The sequence below is a fragment of the Heterocephalus glaber genome, unplaced genomic scaffold (genome assembly GCF_053883595.1).
Source record: "Heterocephalus glaber isolate CG9 unplaced genomic scaffold, H.glaber_assembly_v1.0 deba00001479, whole genome shotgun sequence".
Lineage (NCBI taxonomy): Eukaryota > Metazoa > Chordata > Mammalia > Rodentia > Bathyergidae > Heterocephalus > Heterocephalus glaber.
This window is the reverse complement of record NW_028258316.1, coordinates 3,328,971-3,350,303: the sequence shown is the minus strand read 5'-3', so window position 1 is coordinate 3,350,303 and position 21,333 is coordinate 3,328,971. Positions and strand designations below refer to the sequence as shown.

Sequence of the window (21,333 nt, the reverse complement as noted above, 5' to 3'; positions counted from 1 at the left end):
CATTGCAAGGTCAGTCTTTCCGGGCAGGCAGGTGGGGGAGCCAGGTGGGAGGGAGCCTGGAAAGAGGGGGCCCTGCAGCTGGGGCTGAGCAGGTGTTGGGGTGTCAGTGTTACCAGGGAGCCCTCGAGTGGTCAGGGGTCAAAGCTTATTTCATACCTGAGGGGCTGTGCCAGCCCTCAATGCCTCTTAGCTCTAAGTGACCACGCCCAGCTGTGGGATTTTCCCAGTTCTCCTCACTCACCCCCACTGACGGAGGCCGCTCCGGTGTGGGGTCCCACCCAGGGGACCTTCTGGATCCCTCTTCTTGCACCTTGTTCCAGCTTTGCTCTCCAGCACGCCCTCAAGGGCTGTGGTCACTGGGCTGCGGGGTAGGGGCCCCATCCAGGTGGCCTTTTCAGAGTCACAGCATCCTCGAGCTGAGTGGACACCTTGCCCACCCGGGCCTGGACCCCAAGCCCCTGCCTCGGCGTCCTCCTGTGCACGGTGCGGCCATGGTACATATGCCTCCTGCCTTCTGCTGGGCAGAGCTTGCTGCCAGACAGCCCAGAGCTCCTGCATGCCAGAGTAGTTGCTCTAGCCAAGTGCCGAGAGTTCCTCCAGCCATGATGGCATCTAATCCTCATCCTTGGGGCTCGGAGAGGTGGCGTGAGCTGCCCAGATCCCAGGGCACTAGGACAGACTCCCAAACCTGTGTTCTTTTAGCTGCCTCCCACTCACCTGTTCAGCAAACATGTGCAGAGTGCATCCTGGTGTTGGGTTCTGGGAGAAACCCAGCTAGCTGTGGTTAATCAGTGCTGTCTTGGAACTGGCTATCTGGGAGACAGAATGGAAGTGGTGGGGGGAACTGCTTTGTGAATGACTACTTGGACGAGGTGGGTTTATAGGAAGGCACAGAGGCACCCACTTGGAAGGGAGCACAAATCAAGGCAGGCTTCCTGGAGGAGGCGATGGCAGGAGTGATTCCCAGGGAACCGGCCTGGTGGTGAGATGGGCAGGCCTGGCCTGTAGGCCGCATGGGCAGAGGTGTGCCAGCCCTGGCCCTATGGGCCAAACAGTGGTGCTGGACTGTAGTATGTGATGAGGGGGCTGTTGGCCTGGAAGGGACAGGCAGTTCAAGCTTTGGCAGGGCATTTGGTTTTGTTTTTTTTTGTGATATTGAGGATTGAACTCAGGATCTGGTGCAGCACACTGAGCTAAATCCCCAGCCCTGCTGGCATTTGTAATTATGTCTGTTTCTTGAAAGGGACCTCTGCAATTGAAGAAGCTTCAGAGCCATAAAGGTTTGATCTGCTCCGGCAGGTTTGCCTGTACTTACACAAGGCTTAAATCTGATCCTGCCACGCAGCGCCGAGGGGTCCCCCGGGCCTGTGCCCCTGGTCGAATTCCTCTACTGGACTGGGCCCTGTGCTTCTTTCCCCCAGGGAGCATCTCTGGCTGCAGGCCCTCAGCCTGTCGGAAAAGCACCTGGGCGGGGGGTCTGGTTTCAGCAGCTGGGCTCCACCCATCACTCAGACAGCTGGCAGCTGAGGGCGCCTGAGGGCTCTGCCCTGATACAGGGTCTCCAGTTAGCCCGTGCCCAGGGGCTGAGGCCCACGGCTGAGTCTGGCAGAGGCTGGGCCCATGGTGCTGGGCAAGGCCCCAGAGCCAGGCAGGGAGGAGGAACCTGGGAGCCTCCCCTGCAGGCTGATGTTGCCCCAGCCTCTGGGCCTCCCCGAGCTCCGAGCACAAGCTCCCTGCAGGCAAGGCCTGCTCCTTCCACACAGCCCTGCCTCACAGACTCCTCTGCACGGTGGCCCAGACAGCCCCGGGCCGGTGGTGCTTCCTGGGGACACAGAGGCGCTGGGTCCACTTTTGCCTCTCTGAGACTCCAGTCCTCTCTGGCCCGGGTTGTGTCCTTCTGCTGACGACTCCAAGGCTCCCGTTATGGGGCCTGCTCCCTGCCTCTCTGCTACACTGGAAGTTGTAAGAAGAGTGGGCTCAGGGCTGCCCCTAGCTTTGCTCAGGGGCCGGATTGAGGGGCGCCTGCCTGACCACAGGCCTCCCCACCTGTCTCCTCCTCCTGTGGGAAAGATGCTGTTGCCTGACACCAGGCTGCCAAGCCCACCCTCCACGCCACACCCGCCTCTGCCTGGCTCCCCATGGCTTCTGGGGCTGAGGGGACCCAGATCCACATTCCCTTTGCACGCAAGGGCTGATCCAGGAGGCCGTCCAGCGGCGGGCTGTGTTGCCCAGTGCCCTGGGAGTCTTCACGCCCTGCTCTGCCCAGGCCCTCCGCAGAACCAGTGATACCTTTGGTCTGTGGCTAGGAGTTGGGTAGAAGCTCTCGTCTGTGGCAGCAGCCAGCTTTAGCCTAGGTTTTCTGGAACAACCATCCGCCCTCGCCCAGGCTGACTGTGCAGGAGATCCAGGCTGCTTGTATCCTGGAGCCTACACCACCTTTATTTATTCACTTAATTATTTTGGTACAGGAAATCAAACTCAGGACCTTGTGCTTGCCAGGCAGGTGTGGCGGCGGTGCTGAGCTATGTTCCCAGCCCTGCACCACCTTTATTGAAAACCACCCCAAGCACTACTATGAAGGAAGCACGTGGACTCCAGTGTGGGCCCTAGGGAGCCTAGGCTGGGTGCATTCCAGAGGCCGGCTCTGGGGTCCAGAGTGAGGGAGTGGCAGGCAGTGGCTGGGCAGCATCACAGTGCCCAGGGCCCCGACAACCAGAGGAAAGGAGTCCCTGGTGCTGGACACCTGGGGAGTCAAAGTGTCCCCAGAGGGGACAGCAGCAGGCCTTCGGGTGCTTTTCCAGGCTGGACCTCCCATGCCTGCCCCTCTCCTGGTGGCAAAGGCAGGCAGGATGGGGCTGGTCCCCTCCTGAGGCGGACGGGGCAGGGGACTGTGGGGCTTTGTGTTCCTGTCCACAGTGGCCCAGGCTCCGCTGTCAGCTCCGCAGCCAGCCGGTATCCTTGACCAGTGTAGAAAAGCGGATCAGCTTCAGGCTGGGTGGCACGGGCTTCCTGTCATCCCAGATGTACACGGGAGACAGCACCTTAGACGGCTTGTGGGTGATGAGGCGGTGATTCAGGTGGCTCTCCTCCTGCCAGGCTGCCATGATGCCATTGGCTTTGTCTGCCAGGATGGCCATGTGGCAGCCTGTGGTAAACTCATACACATTGGCCACTCGCCCCCCCGAAGGCTGCCCCACCATAATAGAAGTCCCCCTCGTTGTCAGCTACAAAAGCTGTAGAAACCTGCCTGCGCTCATAGGGGAACTGCTGGCGGGGCACAGTGAAATAGCCTGGGTGAATGGCAGCCACCAGGTCCCCCAAGGTCTCAGGGCCCCACGGGTTCTGGAACACCATGTCCACATCAAGGCAGAAGAGATAGTCTACTTTCCGGTGGGCCCTCTTGGTGATGTGCTGGCTGATGGTCTCCATCCGGCGCATGGAGACCTCCTCCCAGTGGGCGTGACCTCTGGTGGGGATGATGTCAAGGAGCCGGCCAGGGCCCAGCGGGACCCTGGGGATGGCTGCAGGGTTGTGGGTGAAGACGTAGCAGTGCACCTGGTAGCCAAGCATGAAGAACCCCTCCGCCAACTCCAGGAAGTGCTGGACGAATTGGGTGTACCTGGGACGATAGCCTTGTCATCTGGGGCCACCCAGTGGGGCCACTGCCTGGTCCCCACTGTGTGCTGGCCCTGCCCGGGGCACAGGGTGGGGCAGCCAGGCTGGGGTCCGCTTCTCAGGCTCCTCCCTCCGTCTCTCTCCAGGACTGGGATGCAGTGCAGGTTGCTCTTCCACTGAGCTACATCCCCAGGCCTTTTTCATTTGTTTTTATTTTGAGACAGAGTCTCCCTAAGTTACTCAAGTTGGCCTGGAACCTGTGAGCCCCTTGCCTCAGTAGCTGAGATTTCAGATGCAGACCAACAGTGCCCAGCCTGGTCATCCTCGAGGTCATGAACCACACTGCTGCTTCCGGAGCTCTTACTAAGCGCCGGGCGGTGTTCTCGGGGATTCCCATGAGCTTTAGTTTCCATAAGCTACCTAGAAGCTTGTCCATATTATACAGGTAGGACGCTGTGGACCGAGGGGAAGAATATAGGCTCGAAGGAGGTGGCGGAATCAAGGGAGGGTGGGTGCTGGATGCTGGGGGCCTGGAGCAGAGGTGACGCAGCCCCACCCCCAGGACGGGGTCACCTGTCAAAGATCTGCTGCTCCTCACCGGGGCAGCTTCTAGCCCTGCTTCCAGCCAGGGCCGACCCCTTCCCTGTTACCGCTCCTCTGCACCTTCCATCTGTCCGCCCCTGATCAGAGCCCCGGGGCCCCTGTAGCTCAGCCAGACCCTCCCTGGCCCCTGCCTAGTCCACCACTCACTTCCCCACGGCAAACACCGTCACGCCGATGCTCAGGTTCACGGCTGGTAGATGTGCCGCAGCAGCTCCGGGTCAAAGGCTCCCTCGGAGATGATGGGTGCCAACCAGGGCGTGAGCGTCAGGAGCTCCGTGGGCCTGGTGGCAGGGGAGACGCGAGTCTGGGCACGGCAGTGTAGAGGCCTCGCGTGGATGCCAGTGTGACTGGGCGCCACTGTGACCCTGCTGCGGGGCTTCAGTTTCCCATGTGGAGAGCAGGGATGATAGCAGCTTACCTCCCAGGAGGGGCGGGAGGGAAGGATTTGGCACAGGGCCACTGAGTATCTCTGGAAGTCCTGCATTCTCTGGCAGGCGGGGGGTTGGCAGTGAGTGTGACATCATGTACCCCGGATGGTGACCGGCATGAACTGAGTCCTGCAACCCATGTCACTGTGAAATTCCACCTGCTCTCCCAGCCTCCTGTGTGGGGCAGAAAACACCCAGAGCAGTTGGCTAGTGACAGCTGGAGCCCAGGCCCCTGATTGTGGGCACCAAGGCCACCCTGACTTTGGCACTGCCACGCTCGTATGAATCAGAGCTCTGTCAGTTCCCTCCCCAGTCCCCACCAGGTCTCTGAGAAGCCTACCTGTGCTGCAGCAGCCTGGGCTGAGGGTACTGGGACCTGCAACCAAGAAGGGACAGTGTGAGGGGAGGCGGCTTCCACCTGTGGGCCACAAAGGGGGAAGTGACAGTCTGCTTACGGTGCCACGGGCTGCCAGGGCTTCTCCTCCTTGTACCGCAGCTTCATGTTGCTGTAGCAGAGACAAAGGAAGGCTGTCAGTGCCTGGCAGGAGGAACTGGTGTCCTCCCAGCTCCACCCACTTTCTGGGATGGGCTGGGGGCTCCTACAGCCTGATGTGTTCAGGGTCACGGAGGAGCAAGTGCAAGGTGGTGATCAAACACTGTGCCACTTGGCTCCAAGCTGACACTGCTTCGGCCAGGCTGCTCTGTAAGATGTAGGCGCTGGGCAGAAGGCTGAGAACCTCAGGGACCGGGGTAGGTGGATTAACCTTGGGGCTGTATGTCACCTAGGCTAGGGCTCAGCACCAGGTTTCTCCAACACACTAGGCATCTGTAGGTACTCTCAGGTGATTTTACATAAAGGAGACTATCCTGGGAAACCTGCGTGGGCCCGATCAGTTGGAAGGTCTCGAGCAGAGAGCTTGGGTTTCTCTACAGAGAACTTAGTCCGCGGGCTGCAGCGTCAGCTCCTGTCTGTGACTTCCAGTCTGCCCGAGGGGCTTCAAGTCTGCCTGCTGGTCCTGTCACACAAGCCAGGTTCTCCTGATGACTCCACGCCTCTGCCTGTCTCTTCCGGGTTCTGTTTCTCTAGTGTAACCCTGACTGAGACACTCAGTTCTCTTCACCTGTAAAACAGGCAACTATCTCTAACCCCACAGTGGCTGGGGATTAAATAAGGTGTGTGAGAGGGACACAGCCTGTGCCAGCGCCTGGAGAGGCCGAGAGAGGGGAAAGACCTGCCCAGGGCTCTCCAGCAAGCATCACAGTGGCAGAGCCAGCTCCAGAGGAGGCCCGAGGTGGACAGCCCGTCACCAGGCGGCCCAAGGACCGGTTTCCTGGTGACTGTTGTCTGCCAGTTGCCCGTGGCTTTCCAATGAGGATGGCTTCGGCCTTCTCCGATTCTCGCATCTTCTTCAGTCTGTGATCTCTTTTGAGTGGGGAAATATCCCTCACCAGGCGGAGTAACCATCATTCTGCTTCTGCCTCTAGAAACCTGGAGAGGCCAGGTGCCTCGTAGCAGTGGAGCCGTGCAGTATCTGTCCTTTTAGGATTAGCCTCTACTCTTGAATGGGTAATTCTTCAAAGTCGGTTAATCAGATTGGACAACTGCCCACCTTTCTTACAAACAAACCTATTTCAAGTCTTTTCTCTGAAAGCGATGGGATTCTGGGAAGGTGGTTGGAAATGAAAAGGGGAAATGGCCTTTTACGTTGGCAGCAGCCCAGCCTCCACCCTGCCCCTAAGATGAGCTCCTTCACCCCGACCGCTCCAGCCCAGACACAAGAATACGAACGCCAGGGCTGGGGGCGCAGCTCAGTGGAACGGTGTTTGCCCGTGTGCGTCGGGTCCCGGGCTCCGGGCTCCATTCCCAACACACACGCACACAGGGAACTTCCTATTTCTGAACTCCTGAAGCCAATAAAATGAAAAGTAAAAGGACAAATCCAAAGGAAAAGAGGGACACAACCAATTCAAACAAATTTCCCACTTCCGTCTATTAAAAAATGATAACTCATTAAAACCCACAGACACACACACCTGAGAAGGAAAGAAATGTGACAATAGCAAACCCTCAAACACACCAGAGAGAAAATGGCTGAATAAGCAGTTCTTCAAAGAGGAAGTTCAACCAGTGGGAAGCCATGGAAATGAGGGCCTGGCCAGTAATCGGAAATTAAAACCAGCAGTAGCTGTGGCATCAGCAGGGTGGTTGGTTGGTTTCCTGAGACGGGGTCTTGCTAAGCAGTTCAGGCTGGTCTTGCACTCAGTGTGTAGCCCAGACTGGCCTCAAACTTCAGCAGTCCTGCCTCAGCCTCCTGAGTGCTGGGATCACAGGTGTGCACCTCCATGTCCGGCTCAGCAGGGTGGTTTCATTTCTGATTTCAGGGGGGCTATGGGCGTGGTCTGGTCGGGCCCTGCTCAGGCTGGGTGTGTGCATGAGTGTGTATTTGGGGTGCTGCTGTCCTTCTGGAAAGCCACCTTTTGAGATGGTCCAAGAGCCTGTCCACCTCTGGCCCAGTGAGTGAACGCGTCAGAATGAAATGCTCTTCACAGTGGAGAAGGGTTAGTGACTGTGACTGCAGCCATCACAGGTGCATGCAGAGCCCAAGGAAGCTGGAAACGAGCTTGCTGCTCAACAGCTGTTGGTAGAAAAAGGAAGAAGAGCTCAAGAATTGAGGCCCCCAGCCCGTTTGGGTGAAAAGAGTCTATGAAGGCAGAAACAGAATGATACAACTATTTCCAATACCAAGCAGCGTTTCTGCAGGTAGAGCCACGTTATGCACAACCACTCAGTCAGAAAGCACAGCACACCAGCGACAACGAGCAGATGTAAACACGCGTGGGTGAGACCTGAGAGATTTTTGTCTTTTCTGTTTTCCAGCCTCCTCCCTGCTATGGTTTGAATATGGCTTGTTCATTCCAAAACTCAGTTGGGTTCGATCCCACTGTGAGGTAGTGAGAAGGTGGAAACTGGATACGGCTGTGTTTGTTTAGTTTTTTCAGGAACCACTCCCAAGTGCAGGGGTTAGAGGTGTGGGCCACCTTGTCCAGCTGTGATGGTGTTTAGAGGTGGGGGCTTCCGGGTGATTAGGGTTAGATCCAGTCCCAGGGAGGAGGAGCCTCCATGATTGAAGAAAAAGAGGAGGAGACCAGCAGACAGACACACGCATGCGCCTGATGAACTCTGGCCTTTGCCAGCGCGAAAGCCATCATCAGATGCAGCCCCTTGTTCCTGGGCCAGAATTGTGAGTCAAATTAAAGCTCTTCTTTAAGACGTACCCGGTCTTTTTGTGTTATTAGCAACCGGGAAATGGACTAAGATACTGATTTACTTACTGTGTTTATAAAGATGAAACGTGCCTGCTTCAGTAGCAGTCTAAAAATCCGGATGTTCCTCTTTCCTTTAGCTGTCACCAGAAACGGAAGGCTATGCTGCCAAATACCCGCTTGAGGTTGTCCCAACCCATTTTTTTCACTCCTCATTGTCAAAGAGTCAGATTTTATTTATTTAGTCAAATGTTAATTTATTCCCCTAACCCGCATAGAACACAAAATTGAGCCAAAAGCTACTGTTTACTGACCACCTAGGGCACCCTAGGGCAACACCAGGTCATTGATGGGGCTCATCAGGCTCCACATCCCCAGTGGCCCTGGAGGGGTCCCCCTGCCCTCGCACTTTACAGGTGCAACAAGGGAGACCCACAGCTGTGTGACAGGTCCAAGGCCCAGCCATGACAGGGCTGCAAGGACGCTCTGAGACCGAAGTGGCGCGTTCACACCACATTCACGGCAGCTGATAAACTACCTAAATGCTACCACATTTATCTCCGGGAACCTGGGGGCAATGCGATCTTAAAATCTGTACGATTTGTGATGTGGGCATCCCACAGGGGCCCCAGTCCCCCTGGCCCCATACTTACAAGATCTCTGGACAGGGGAGGTAGTAGGGGGCATAGGAGGCCGGCAGCCAGTTCTCTACACACACCCTGGAAGGAAACACAGTTGTGGGGTGCTCTGTTCCAGGGGCTGACACCCACGCGGTGTGCATAACTGGAGTGAGTGCCCCCAACGGTTCATTTTGGGGGCATCTTCCTTCAGGGTCTGGCTGGCCTCAGAGAACCAAGCCTCCTGCAGTCCCTGCAGATGGGGCACGGCCTGGCATGGTGACCCCTCAGTCATTCACTCCCAGGCCACAGTGACCTTGACACCTGGGCGCACACACAAAGGGCGGGGTGAGGCACAGCTCCAAGCTTCCCAGAAAGGCACAGGGTGTGAATTTGGGAGGGGGCGGGAGTGCTTCATCAGCATGAGTTGAAGGATAATCTAGGCAGAGGAAATTGCAAATCAAAGCCGGGAGGCCACTACAAAGCAGAATGCAGAAGCTAAGACTGGTTAATAGGGCTGGGCTGCAGGATAGGTGAGCCGGAAGAGGTTAGTGGGAGCTGGAAATCTGCAGGGACAGGAATCAAGGTTCTGGGGTTGACATGCAGGGGCAGGGAGGAGTGTGGGGTGGGTAGGAGGGAGGGGCTCCATGGGGAACTCACTATAGGGCCCAGAGGCCTGTGCTGGCCAGCAGGGTCAACCCCAGGCCCAGCCCCAGTCTCTGGCAGCAGGGCATCGCTGGGAGCTGCTTTGGGCCTTGGCCAGTGCGTCCTCACTGGGCTGTCAGGCTCCAAGCCTGCCTCTCCGAATTCCCCTGATCAACTGCAAAAGGATTCTTACTCCAGTGTGGAGAACCCACCCCTGCAGCCCTGCCCTTCCCTGGACCTGCCCATCCCGGTAATGAAGACTCCGGGCTCTGCTGTGGGTACCAAAGATTGGTACTGGGGATCAAACTTGGAACCTTGAGCTTGCGAGGCAGGTGGTGAAACCACTGAGCTGAATCCCCAGCTGCTGTGGGTGTCTTGCTCCTCCCTCCATCCACAAGGTCAACAGAGCCCCCCACCCCCCACCGGATACTGTGGCCTGGCTTAGGGATTCCCAAGACAGTTCCTAGGGAGGACAACAGGAACCGAGCCCAGCACTTCACAGCTGTGTGTGTCCCCGGGCCTGTGAGGGGAGGAGTGGCCCAGATTCCCCTTGGGGCAGAAGTGGCAGAGGAGCACTCCTCCTGCAGGAAAGAGTGTAGGCCCCAGCTGAGCCTCGGGCTCCTTGGCTGAAGCCGAGGGGAGACACACACACCTCGGGTGAGGGTGCGGAGGCCGGGTGGCTGTGCGCGCTTGGTGCTGCCCAGCTGGGCCAGCGCAGGGCTCCGGGCAGCCCTGCGGTGAGGACGGAGGAGGACCCAGGTCAGGCCCCGGTGCATTGACGTCTCTCCCGGCTCCCTCTCTCCCCCTGCCGCCTCAGTTTCCCACCGGGGCCTGGAGCGCAGTGCCCTCTAAGCCCTCACCTACACTTTTCACCCCAGCACCCCAGCCCTGTCCGCCCTAACCCAGGGTCCAAACCCAGAAGGCTGGGACCAAGTGGCACACCTCTGGACTGCCTGGTGTGCGATGTCCAGCTGGCTGGCAAGAAGAGTGGATGCAGATGCGGGGAACTGGGTGGAGTTTAGGCAGAAAAATGGGACTCCCATCTGGCAGAGAACCGTTGCTGTGTTTAGAAGATTGTTCATGCAGTCACAGGAATGGAAAACCAGCGAACCTCGTGACCCCTATTGGTTTAGGGTTGATTTTCCTTCTGATTCTGCTCCTGGCAAGGGGGCCAAGAGCAAATGGCTCCCAGAATCTCCTGAGCCTCCATTCCTCCTGTCAATCCAGGCTGGCCTTGCTTCCCTCCTGCAGCTGGCCCAGGAAGAGCTGCTCCTGTTGACTCCTAGCACCTGTGGGTGCAGGAGGGACCCTCTGACATCTCGCCAGAGGTCTGCCAAACAGAAGGGTGCAGTGTCTCTGGCAGGGGCCTCTAGCAGATGCATGGGGGAGTCAGTGACAGGAGAGGCCCTAAGGGCACACAGGGAGAGGGAGGGGAGAAACCAGCCAGAGACTAAGATAAGCACAACAACGGGTTGCCGGAGGGTGTGGGTTTGCTCAGGGTAACAGTACTCCTTGGAGTCACAAATCAGATTTCCTGGCACCTGGGCACAGCCTCCCAGGTGCCTCAGAGATGTGGCCACCTGTGCCCTGGTCTCCCTGAGGACCACAGGTTCCTGTAGGGCAGGGCCTGTTTTCTCAGTCTGCAGGTGCCAGGCCCAGCAGCTGGCGAGTGCTGGCTGAATGGCCAATGCTTCCGATTTTTCACTGCAAACAGGGCCCTGGTGTGGCAACTCCTGGTTCATTTTCCTCTCTGGGTTTTGGGACCCTGGCAACTGTTCTTAAAGAGGTCCAAGACGGCATGCACCTGGACGTGCTGCCTACTGGCCAAAGTCCTCTCCCGATTCCACGAGCACTCTCCCTCCCCCTTGTGTCCAGAAGGAGACCTTGGCCTAATGACTGTGCTGGCCTGGCGGGGGCTGGTGAAAAGGTGAGGGGCGATGAAACGAACCCCGTGACTTAAAAATATAACAACCAACACTGGGAGAGAACAAAGGGCAGGAGGTGTATGTGGACATCTTGAGCGCAGAACTGGATTGAACTAGGGACTTGGCTAGAGACCCGAGTGTTCAAGGGAGCCAGCAGGAGGACCAAAAAGAACAAAGTAATCCAAGCACAGGAGAAGGGGCCATGGGGAGATGTTTCAGGGCTTGTTTACCACTTCTCTCTCTGTTTCTGTCTCTCTCTCTGCATGTGTGTGTATGCATGAATATGCGTGTATACCTTTTAAATACCTCTTTTTTGGTCTTAAATATCTTTTGAGGAGCAGGCAGACCACCGAAGCCAAGGCCTAGATCAAGGCCCCTGTTTCCGGTTGTGGATCCATTTATTCAATAAGCATGAAGTGCCTACTGTGTGCCAGGCTCTGCTCTGGGGATTTGGGAATTAATTCAGCAGTGAATGCACAAGGGCCCCATCACAGGGAGCTGAGTCCAGCAGGGGCTTAATATGGCAGTGCAGGTCATAGGTATGTGGCCCCAGCTCAGCTGGGAGAAGTTGCTGGATGGGAAGGCTGTGCACAAATTCAAGTCCAGCAGCCCAGAGACAACTGGAGGAGAGCTGTGGTGGAGGGGATGTGGGTTCTGTGGCACCATGGTTTGGAGAAATGGCCCCAGAAGCCCATGTGTCAAAAGCGTGCTCCCGGGTGTGATGCTATTGGGAGGTGGTGGAAACGTGTCGAGGTGGACCTGGGCAGGTCTTCTGGTCGTTGGGGGTGTTCCATCGTCCCATCAAAGGGACTGCAGGACCACAGCTCCTTCTACTCCCCATGTCTCTTTTGCATCCATCCATGAGGTGAAAAGGCTTCCTCTACCATGAGCCCCGCCACGATGTGCTGCCCGGCCACAGGCCCCAAAGCAAAGGGGCTACTCAGCCATGGACTGAAACCTCCTAAAGTGTGACCCTGAATAAACCTTTCCTGTTTATTAGTTGATTATCTCAGGTCTTTGTTACAGTAGTGGAAGGCTGACTGTGACACTTGGTGTGAACAGTCATGCTATCCAATATCCCCATGTGGCTGTCACCTGCTTGTCCCGGTTTTTCATTGTAAAATGAACACATGAGGAGATCCATCCCTTGGTTCCATAATGAAGTTGCTCTTGATCCTCTGAGTTTGTTTTCCCACTGGCAACCCTGGACAGCTGAGGCTTGGGTTCATGGATGTGTTACTGGACAGGATCTTTGGATTTAGATGTGACACAAAGGAGGGGCAAGTACTATAAGTGCACACATAGGCAAGACTTTAATTGAGGGTTTCAGCTGAAGGGAGCCAGCACTGATCAAGAGAAGTGGATCAGGCTGCTCCCAGAACAAAGGGAAAGCCAGGTTCTTACCAATTAGCTAAGGTCAGCTAAAGTCCAATATTCTACTGCCAAAGGGCATGATTGCAAAAGCTGTTTCTTCATCTGTGAGATAGTGGTCATCTCACCTGTGGCATGATCCAGTACAAAACTTAGCTTATGTGTCTGATTGTCTGATCCTTATGTAAGTCACGAGTTCAGGTATTCAGCTATTGCAGCTGCTGGAAAAAGCACAAGAGTGGGGTAGAAGAAAGCCACCACGAGCTCAAATGTGCATTGACATGCCTGCATGCAGAGCTTGGTAGACTCTCACCACAGCTGTGTGGACTCTCACCCAAAGGAGAGCAACATAAGACGAAGACAGAGACACCAAGGGTTTTCATCTCATTCTGTTCTCCCATCAGGCATCTGCAGGCCCAAGTGCAGAGTTGATCTTTTTGGCAAAGATGGCCAGTAACCTAGGCAACTATTATCCTGCACCCTGTGGATCAGATGTGTATCTCCAGCCACGCTGGTGGGAAACTAAGACTGTATTATCCAGGTATGTGAGCTCCAAAATTAGTGGTCTTTTAAGTCAACGAAGAGCAAGTGAAAAGAAAGTTTATTTAGATTGTTTTCTTGCTAACAGTTCCATTATCTTGTGAAAGCATTCTGTGTTTGTAGTTTTATCAGGGTTTCATCATGCTTGTTGAAAAACCACAAGGGCAGAGAAGCAACTTGCCATGTTACAAAGGAGAATAGTTTACTGCAGCCACAGAGCTGGGGCACAGGGGCCTTGGCAGGATGGAGGTGGGCCCTGTAGCTCACCATGAGGACCTCACTTTCCTTACCTTGGGAGAGATTTGTTTGGAGCAAGAGCTAGTGTCCTCCTGGGTCACAAGCAGACATCTCTGCGGATCTCAGTTGAGGCCCAGACTTGATTTTTGCCCCTGAATGTGGGCAGCAATGACAGACCCTGAGTTTCAGCCCATGTGCCTAGGGTTTGAAAAGCCTGACTTGCTGAGTGATGTTGGATACAACCTGTGAGAGATGGGCTTTGTCCTCTGTGTCAAAGCACAAGGCCAAAGCAACTCCATTTTGGGTTTAAATGACCTGGCCATCTGCTCACTACCCACCTCAGCCCTGTTAATAGTCTGAGCTCCAAGAAATGGTGACTATGTACTTTTCCCAGAATACAGCCAGTTTCCAAGGTAAAGAACCAAGGACTTTGCATTCCAGACCACACACCCCCTCTCTAACTTATTTAGTAATGAAACAACCCGATCCCCTCATGCCACTGAAGTTAGTCAACCGTGATAGATGGTAAACCTTTGAATTCAGCTGAGGAATCTAAAGGTCAGCTGTTTCTCCTGCCTTAGGGATAAAAGGGGCAGCCTGCCTTTGTCCTGCATGGCTGCTATCTCATGCTTGCACCCTTCTGTAGAAGTAAAATGCCTTGTCAAGATTTCTTAATGTCTAACTGCTTTATTATCTGCACCAACAACTTGAGTCTAGGGGCTCATTTCCAACAAATCTCAGTTTCTCTGCCATGAATGGAAGCCATGGATGTCTTCAGTGCTGGTTGAGCTATGGCTCTTTGAGGTCTGGTGAGGCGGGGGTCCCTGGGATGCATTTGAAGTTGAGCGCCCAGGTTTCATCCCAGCTACACCCCAAGCAGCTCTATTCTGTTTGACACACTGGGGTTCTGTGACAAATATCATCAGAGCCCTATAACTGTTCCCCCAAAGAGAGCTGTAAGAATGACAAGCTTGGGGGGATGTGGGACAGCCCCACTCTGTGGTCCCTGCACCCTGTTTCTCTTTGGGCTGGTCATTCAGGAGGCCCTGTGGGTTCACAGCCCCCATACTTGGCCCATCCAGAACCCAGCAGGATCCAGGACTCAGTCATTCTTTGTTGATGCCCATTGTCCCACATAGCCAAAGTCTGGCCAGGAGTCAAACAGAGTGCACTGTGGCCCTGGCTAGCAAATTGAAGCTCTTGAGCAGAGAGTGGCCTGCTGATATCTGGCAGAGGAGGGACTGGGACCTGAGCCCTTGACACCTGGGAGAGGACCAGCTGTCGATCTTGACCCCAGGGCTGCCCAGAGAAGGGTGTAGCAGGATCACCAAGGAAATGAGACAATGAAATTTGATCTCATCTCTCATGGGGGACTTGTTTGAGGAGTGAATGGTTAAACTGTGGGGCAAAAGCACACAGGCTTTGTGAGAATTGAATGGTTCACGATAAACTTAGATTAGTGAGGCCTATTGTCTGGCTGTTGTCCTTCCGCTTTTCCCAAGAAAAACCGCCTAACCTTGAGACAGCTCCTTGCCCAAACTGCTTTTCCTCTGCTTTTTTCACTTACACTGATATTCTAAATAAAAGCTGGAGAGTTCATGGCTTCAAGGCTTCTCCAGGGAGTCTCCCTAATGCTGGGTGCTCTCGGTTGAGATTGCCCCTCTGGGCCCTCTTGATGATTGAACTAAATCTTATCTCTGAGTAATCATTCATCCTCTACACCACCATGGTTGCACACTGACAATCTCTCACCTACCACACTTAGATCAGGACACTGAAATTAGAAATCCCTTGGGTAGCCGAGAGCATGGATCCTCACTTCCCAGTAAGAGGGTACCTGGACTCTGGCTGGACACAGACTTGGCAACAAGACTCCAGCGTCTACCTCTTTGGCTCCGTTTGTCTGCTACTTCTAGGAACCAGGGGAGGATTAGAGTTGTGAGCAAGGGGCTGCTGTGCCAGGCTGGTTGTCTCTGCCTAAGACCCCTGTGTGGGATGCCTCCAGTGACCAGCAGGGGATCTGGTGTCCTTGGTAGAGGGAACGCACTGAAGAGATTTAAATGTGGGTGTCAGAGCCCCCACACTTCCGTCAACACCCCTTGGTGAACCATGAACTGGATTAGTGGGACTGGCTGGTGTGTGTGTATGTGTGTGTGTGTGTGTGTGTGTGTGTGTGTGTGTGTGTGTGCACTGTCAGACATGAAGCATGCTCCTGAAGGAGACAGGCCAGGCAAAATAAATGCCAGGGACGGTGATGGGACAGGTGGCACTGGCCAGGTGTGTCCAACACGGTAAAGGGTAGGGGATGAGGTAGTCTGGATCCCTGCGCAGGTGGCTCTGGGCCTCAAACATCTTCACTCAGCACCCATAAATTCCTGGGAAGTGGACGCTCAGGGAGAGAGGGGCACTTGAGGCTTTGGGACAGGGGAACCTGGCTTAAACCCCAGCACTTGCTACTACTAACTGGCCAGGAGGGACCCTGGCACCTCCCATTCCCCCTCAGAGCAAAGTGAGCTGTAGTTTGGCCTCAGAGGCTCCTATGCAGATGAATTGTGATTTTCCCTTGTCTTAGTTACTTTACACTAGCTGAGACACAATACCTGACACCCACAAGTTAAAGGAGGAAGGGTTTATTTCAGCTCACAGTGTGTAGAGGTTTTAGTCCATAGCCAGCTGGCTCCAAGGCAGGGCAGCATGGGAGAGGGGCATCACAGAGGAGAAACAATTTATGCCAGAGCAGGCAGAAGGCAGCAAACACCAAGCAGAAGCAGCAGCAGCAGCAGCAGCAGCAGCAGCAAGCCTTCCTTCCTCCTCTCCCTTATATCCCCATCCAGGCTATAAGTCTATTGATTGGTGCCAACCACACCTAGGGCAGGGCTTCCATTATCCAGAATTATACTAAACCCAATTAGTTATCACACATTCTTAATCCCAGTATCACATACCCTAGATCCACCTACCTCCAAAAAGCACCACGTATGAGCACATAAGGCTTCGGAGGGACATCTAGACACAGCCATAAAATCCCTCAAGTCCCTAGTGCATACTGATGACAGCTGGTGGATGAGGCCACCCTGGTCCTCAGGGTGGCAGTGCCAGGCTGTGACTCCACCCAGCCAGGAGGCCTGAGCTTGGCCAGGCTCCAGGGTTACCTCTCAGATGCCAGATATCCTCTTGGCAGAACTGGGTCGCAGAGGGGAGGTCACCCCTGGCTGTGCAGGGTTTTGGATGTTCAAAGCTTCTGCAGCATCTCCTCCAAGGCCTGTGTCTCAGGAGACCGAGCTGGGTGGGAACCACAGCCACGCCACTCCCTAGCTGAGCAACTTTGGAGATGTCTCCCTTGACTGTGCTTTGAGTTCCTCGTTTGTGCACAGCAGACCGCAGCATGGCCACCTCCTCCCAGGCAGGATGGAATCTTCTACCTGTAGAACAGGCTGCAAGCCGGAGGGCTAAGCAGACGGGAGCTGCTGCTTTCAGAAGAGAGAGTGGCAAACGAAGTTGTGCAAAGGATCCTGGTCTTGGATTTGGGAGACCTGGAGTGAACCTCTTTGGTTCCTCTTTGGGTCCAGCTGCAGCTTGAGGAGGCTGTTAAGTATCGGAGCCCCCTGGGACACCTCCATCCCTCCTCTCTGGAGGCTGTTGCAGGTAGCCTCGGTGCTTCCTAGCCTGCAAGCCAGCAGGGGCACCCTGAGTGTAACAGTGTTAGTGCCCTGGGGATGACCTCCACCTGTGAGGACAGAGCTCATTCAGGTGGGTTGAGGACTCCAGAGGGGCTGAGCCCAGTGTCCACCCCAGGAACTGCTCATCCAGGTCCCTCACCGGTCTCCTCCTGCTTCACCTTCCCATAGCCCCAGTCTGGCTTTCCAGGATCACTGGCAACAAATGACTTGTTACTGAGTCTTTGTCTGCTTCCAGGGACCCAGATCTGCCAAGGCTCCCTGCTGCCTGAGTGACTTCACCAGGACTCTGGGCCTGCTACACTTGAGTGTCTTCTTGTGTGAAACAGGGACAAAAGGCCACCCTCGTGGCGGCATGGAAGGAGACCTGGCTTATGGACATGGAGAGGGAGGAAGAATCAAGACACTGATTACCAAAGAAACAGGGGTGTGGGAGTTGAGGAAAGAGTGAGGGCCGCCTGCCTGGAGGACAGGAAAGGCCACCAACAAGGGACACCAGGCCGGGTCAGGCCACGTGACAGTCACAGAAGAGACAATGGACAAAGGTCACAGGAGGGAGGTTTCCTAGGGGAATGACTTAAATATCCGGATTAGAGAGCCCTTAGGGAAATTAAGGAGGCCCAAGAAGATTTTTGCTGGAATGCTATAGTTTGATCATAAAATTATGTCATGAGTAGTAAGACAACACTGAATTTATTCTTTGCTGTTTCTAGCACTCAGTGTATACTTGGGATTATAACCCACATTTTGTTAAATACAAGATACATTTAATTTAATTTAATTCAATATTTTGAGACAGGATCTGGCTATCTAGTTCAGGCTGGCCTGGAACTTGAAGCAATTCTCCTGTTTCAGCCTCCCAAGTACTGAGATTATAGGTCTGCATCACTGTGGCTGGTAAGATAGGTTTATTCCCCATACATTTATTTTTCAAGATGAAATGGCAAACATAACTTTTTCCCCTTGTTTCTTCCCAATATAGACATTTTTAATGAAGTGGCCAGTTCCTGGCTAATCTTAGGGCATCATACACTGTGTGAGTTCCACTGGGCAGGGGTCCTGGTGTGTCAGGCCCTCTGAGGAAGCCACAGTGCAGGGTCAGAGCAAACTTGCTGAACGAGTGGATGAATGAATGAATTGATAAATGAATGGAAGAATGAGAGAATGAATGAAACCCAGGAACCGGGTCCAGACAAATGAGCCTCTCTTTGGGAGGGTGGGTTGTGGGGTGTTCCAGCACAGGCCCTGCCTGGCCGCCCGGGGCGTAGGCACCTGTCCTTCCTGTGCCGAGTCCCTTCACCTGTGATGTGATGTGGGCCTGGATCTTCCTCACTCCCCCTCAAATAGTGGTGATCATCCTGGGCCTGGCCAGCAGCAGGGCCCATCTGAGAGGGCGAGCCCTGTGACCAGCCGGCAGGTGGCTTCATATGGGTGCCCAGCGCAGAATAATAGTCCCTCATGTCACTTCTCAGGTAATCAGCACAACAACCCATCAGGTCGACCTGCTAGTCCTCATTTAACAGCCAGGAAAACCAAGGCTTGGAGTGATACTGGGGTCACCAGTGAGAAAGGCTGAAAAGGACCAGGCCCTCATCTCTGACTTTGGAACCTGGGGTCCTTCCTAATGCAACTCCTCAGAGAGGCCCCCCAGGACCCAAGGGGATGAGTCTGTCTCTGGGGCTGTATCCTCCTGGCCCAGATCTCTTACTGAACTCTGGGGACAGAGCCACTGCCACTGGGCTGGGTGTGGGGTTGGGCCCCGGGCTCTCCCAGTTCTAGGACTAGCCTATCTGTGGGCAGGATGAGTCTTCTCCCTGGGGGTCAGGAACAAAGATTTCCAGAACCGCAGAGTTCCGAGGCCCTATGTGTCTTCCGAGTGCAGCTTCCATGTTAGGCAGCCTCACCAAATCTTCTTTTTTGTTTTTCTTTTTTTTTTCCCCATTAACATTATTGGCACATTTTAGGTATACAATACAGTTACATTCATCATTGGGATCTTGTACCATTTCATGAGTCTCTTGGTTCTTATTTTTTTTCCCCTTCCCTTGCCCTCCCTTCACCCCCTCCACCCTTCCCTATTTACAAAGACCTTGTTTCCATTTTTTTCCTCTTCTCATATTTTCTCCTTTCCCTTTTTTCCCTTCCCCTACCCCTCCCAATTCCCCTGCTCTTTTAGACCTTTTCTTCCAGTTACACAATATCAATTATACATTTTTAAAATTACAAGATCAAGATCTAGGAGACATTACCACAGATTTTACAGAATTTAAAAGGATATAGAAAGCATATTACAAAAATCTTTTTTGAAATAAATTTGACAACTTCTAAGAAGTAACTTAGAAGACAAATTAATGAAACTAACTCTGGAGGAAATATAAAATTTGAATAGCACCTATTAAAGAAAGTATATTCCTAGCTTGAAAACCTACCTATATGACAACAGCAGGCTCATATACATTTTAACTGATAAATTATATCAAACAATTAAAGCACAAAAAAGAAGGAACACTTCTCCCCTCATTTTAGGAACTCAACATTGTGCTAATCCTAAAACTGGATAAAGATAATAGAAGAAAAAAGTATGAACATAGATAGAAATTTGTTTAACAAAACAAACTATTGGAAGTTAGATCTGGCAGGATGTAGAAAGTGGTTTTGTTACAGGGATGGCAGTGTTGGTTCAGCATTGGAAGATCCACCCCCATAAGTCATCATTTTAACAGAGGAAAGGAAAAAGCCATACGATCCTGTCACTAGTTGGAGAAAAAGTATTGGACCAAATTCTACAGCTGTTCATGGTAAAAGCTATCAGGAGACTAGAAGTAGAGCAGAACCTTCTCAACAGATCAAAGACATGTACTCCATACTTCCAGCAAGAACGCCTTGTATGAATGGAGAAGATACAATGCTTTCTCCTTAAGGTAGGGCACAGGGGCAGATATGCTTACTCTTTATCTGTCCATTAAACTTTGAAACCTAGGCCCCACCAAAATAGTCTGGCAATAAAATGACACAATTAGGATAGGATTGGCAAGGTAGAAGCAAAATCTTTATATGTAGATGGAATGATCATCTACAGAGAAAATACTAAGAAATCTCTAGGAGCCCCTAGAACTTGTACTTGAATTTAGCAGGATTAGAAAACACAAGGTATATATAAAAATTCAGGTCTGTGTATACTTGCTATAAATGAATAACTGGATATTGAAATTTAAAAGTTATGTAGGAGTACAAAGGACCCAGAAAAGCCAAAAACAAAAACAAAAACAAAAACAGCCTCACCAAATCTTATAGGTTCTGGATTCAGAAAGGGTTTGTAGGGCACATAGAGGGTATCGCAAAGCTTCGGTTTCCTCATCAGTGCAATGAGAATGCGCATTCCACCTCCCTTATAAAGTTGTTAGAGGACTCTGTGGTAACTCACATGTAGGGGAAAGGCCCCTGAAGGGACTCAGTGACCTCCAGCTGTTCTTGCTGATACTACCCTGCTGCCAGCCCATTGCTGCCATTGGCCTCTGCCCTCTCTGTTCCCTCTGTGGGGCAGGGTCTGACTCACCCTGCCTCCATGCTCCTTCAGAAGCCTGTCTCCACCCTCAGCTGGGATCCTGCATCAGACCCAAGTTCCAGCCCTGGACACGGGCCTTGGCTCATGTCCGTGTGCCTGTGATATACAGTGTCCTCAGTGTTGACATCTGCCTCATTGTCACCCTGACAAGTGTTGTCTGTCCCGCAAGCCAGCTCTCAGGGTGACCAAGGACTGAGGTTCCCTCCCCACAAGGCAGCCAACCTGAGCTGCCCTAGGACCCTGGGATGGGGCTGCCCAACTGACTCTCCCTTCATCAGGTAGACAGGGACTCAGGCTCCCAGGAGGACAGACACACAGGATCAGTCAATATGACAGCGGTGATCAGTGGCACTTTCCTGGGACAGTTTCGTGTGCATGGTGACTTCAGTAGGTTTCTGCCTAGGACAATTGCCACAAGCACACATGTGTAAAATTCTAATAGACTCAGCTTTGTCATTCGTGATCCTCCCTTAACCCTTGTGGAAAAGCTTAGCAGTCTTTTAAGAAAATCATCATGGCTTTAAGCATCTTAAATAGAATAAAAACTCTCATGTAGTGCCATACACCTGTAATCCCAGCACCCTGGAAGGCTGAGATAGGAGAATCACAAGTTTGAGCCCAGCTTGGGCAACTTTCCAACTTAGCAAGAATTTGTCTCAAAATAAAAAATAAAAAAGGGCTGTGTTTTGGGACCACAAGGTTGTGGAATAGATAGAAATCAGCAGAAAAACCACAGCTTCTCTGGAACCTGGAATTGAGACACCTGGAAAATAACTACTTTGCAAGGAGGAAGAGAAGAGCTTCAGAAATCAAGAAAGAGCTGACAGGAAAGCTAAAAATCATGGA

At 53.3% G+C, this 21,333-nt stretch overlaps 1 protein-coding gene across 1 annotated transcript; it reads right to left on the bottom strand.

The window, feature by feature from the left end:
- Positions 1–2,453: 2,453 nt before the first annotated feature.
- On the bottom strand, positions 2,454–8,841 carry Gbgt1 (globoside alpha-1,3-N-acetylgalactosaminyltransferase 1 (FORS blood group)). Its single transcript, XM_021261798.2, is given in 7 exon segments — positions 2,454–3,182; positions 3,184–3,619; positions 4,366–4,405; positions 4,408–4,499; positions 4,987–5,022; positions 5,102–5,152; positions 8,564–8,841. Coding segments are annotated over 7 exon segments (1,032 nt in total). The 5' UTR covers positions 8,692–8,841; the 3' UTR covers positions 2,454–2,933.
- Positions 8,842–21,333: the final 12,492 nt, after the last annotated feature.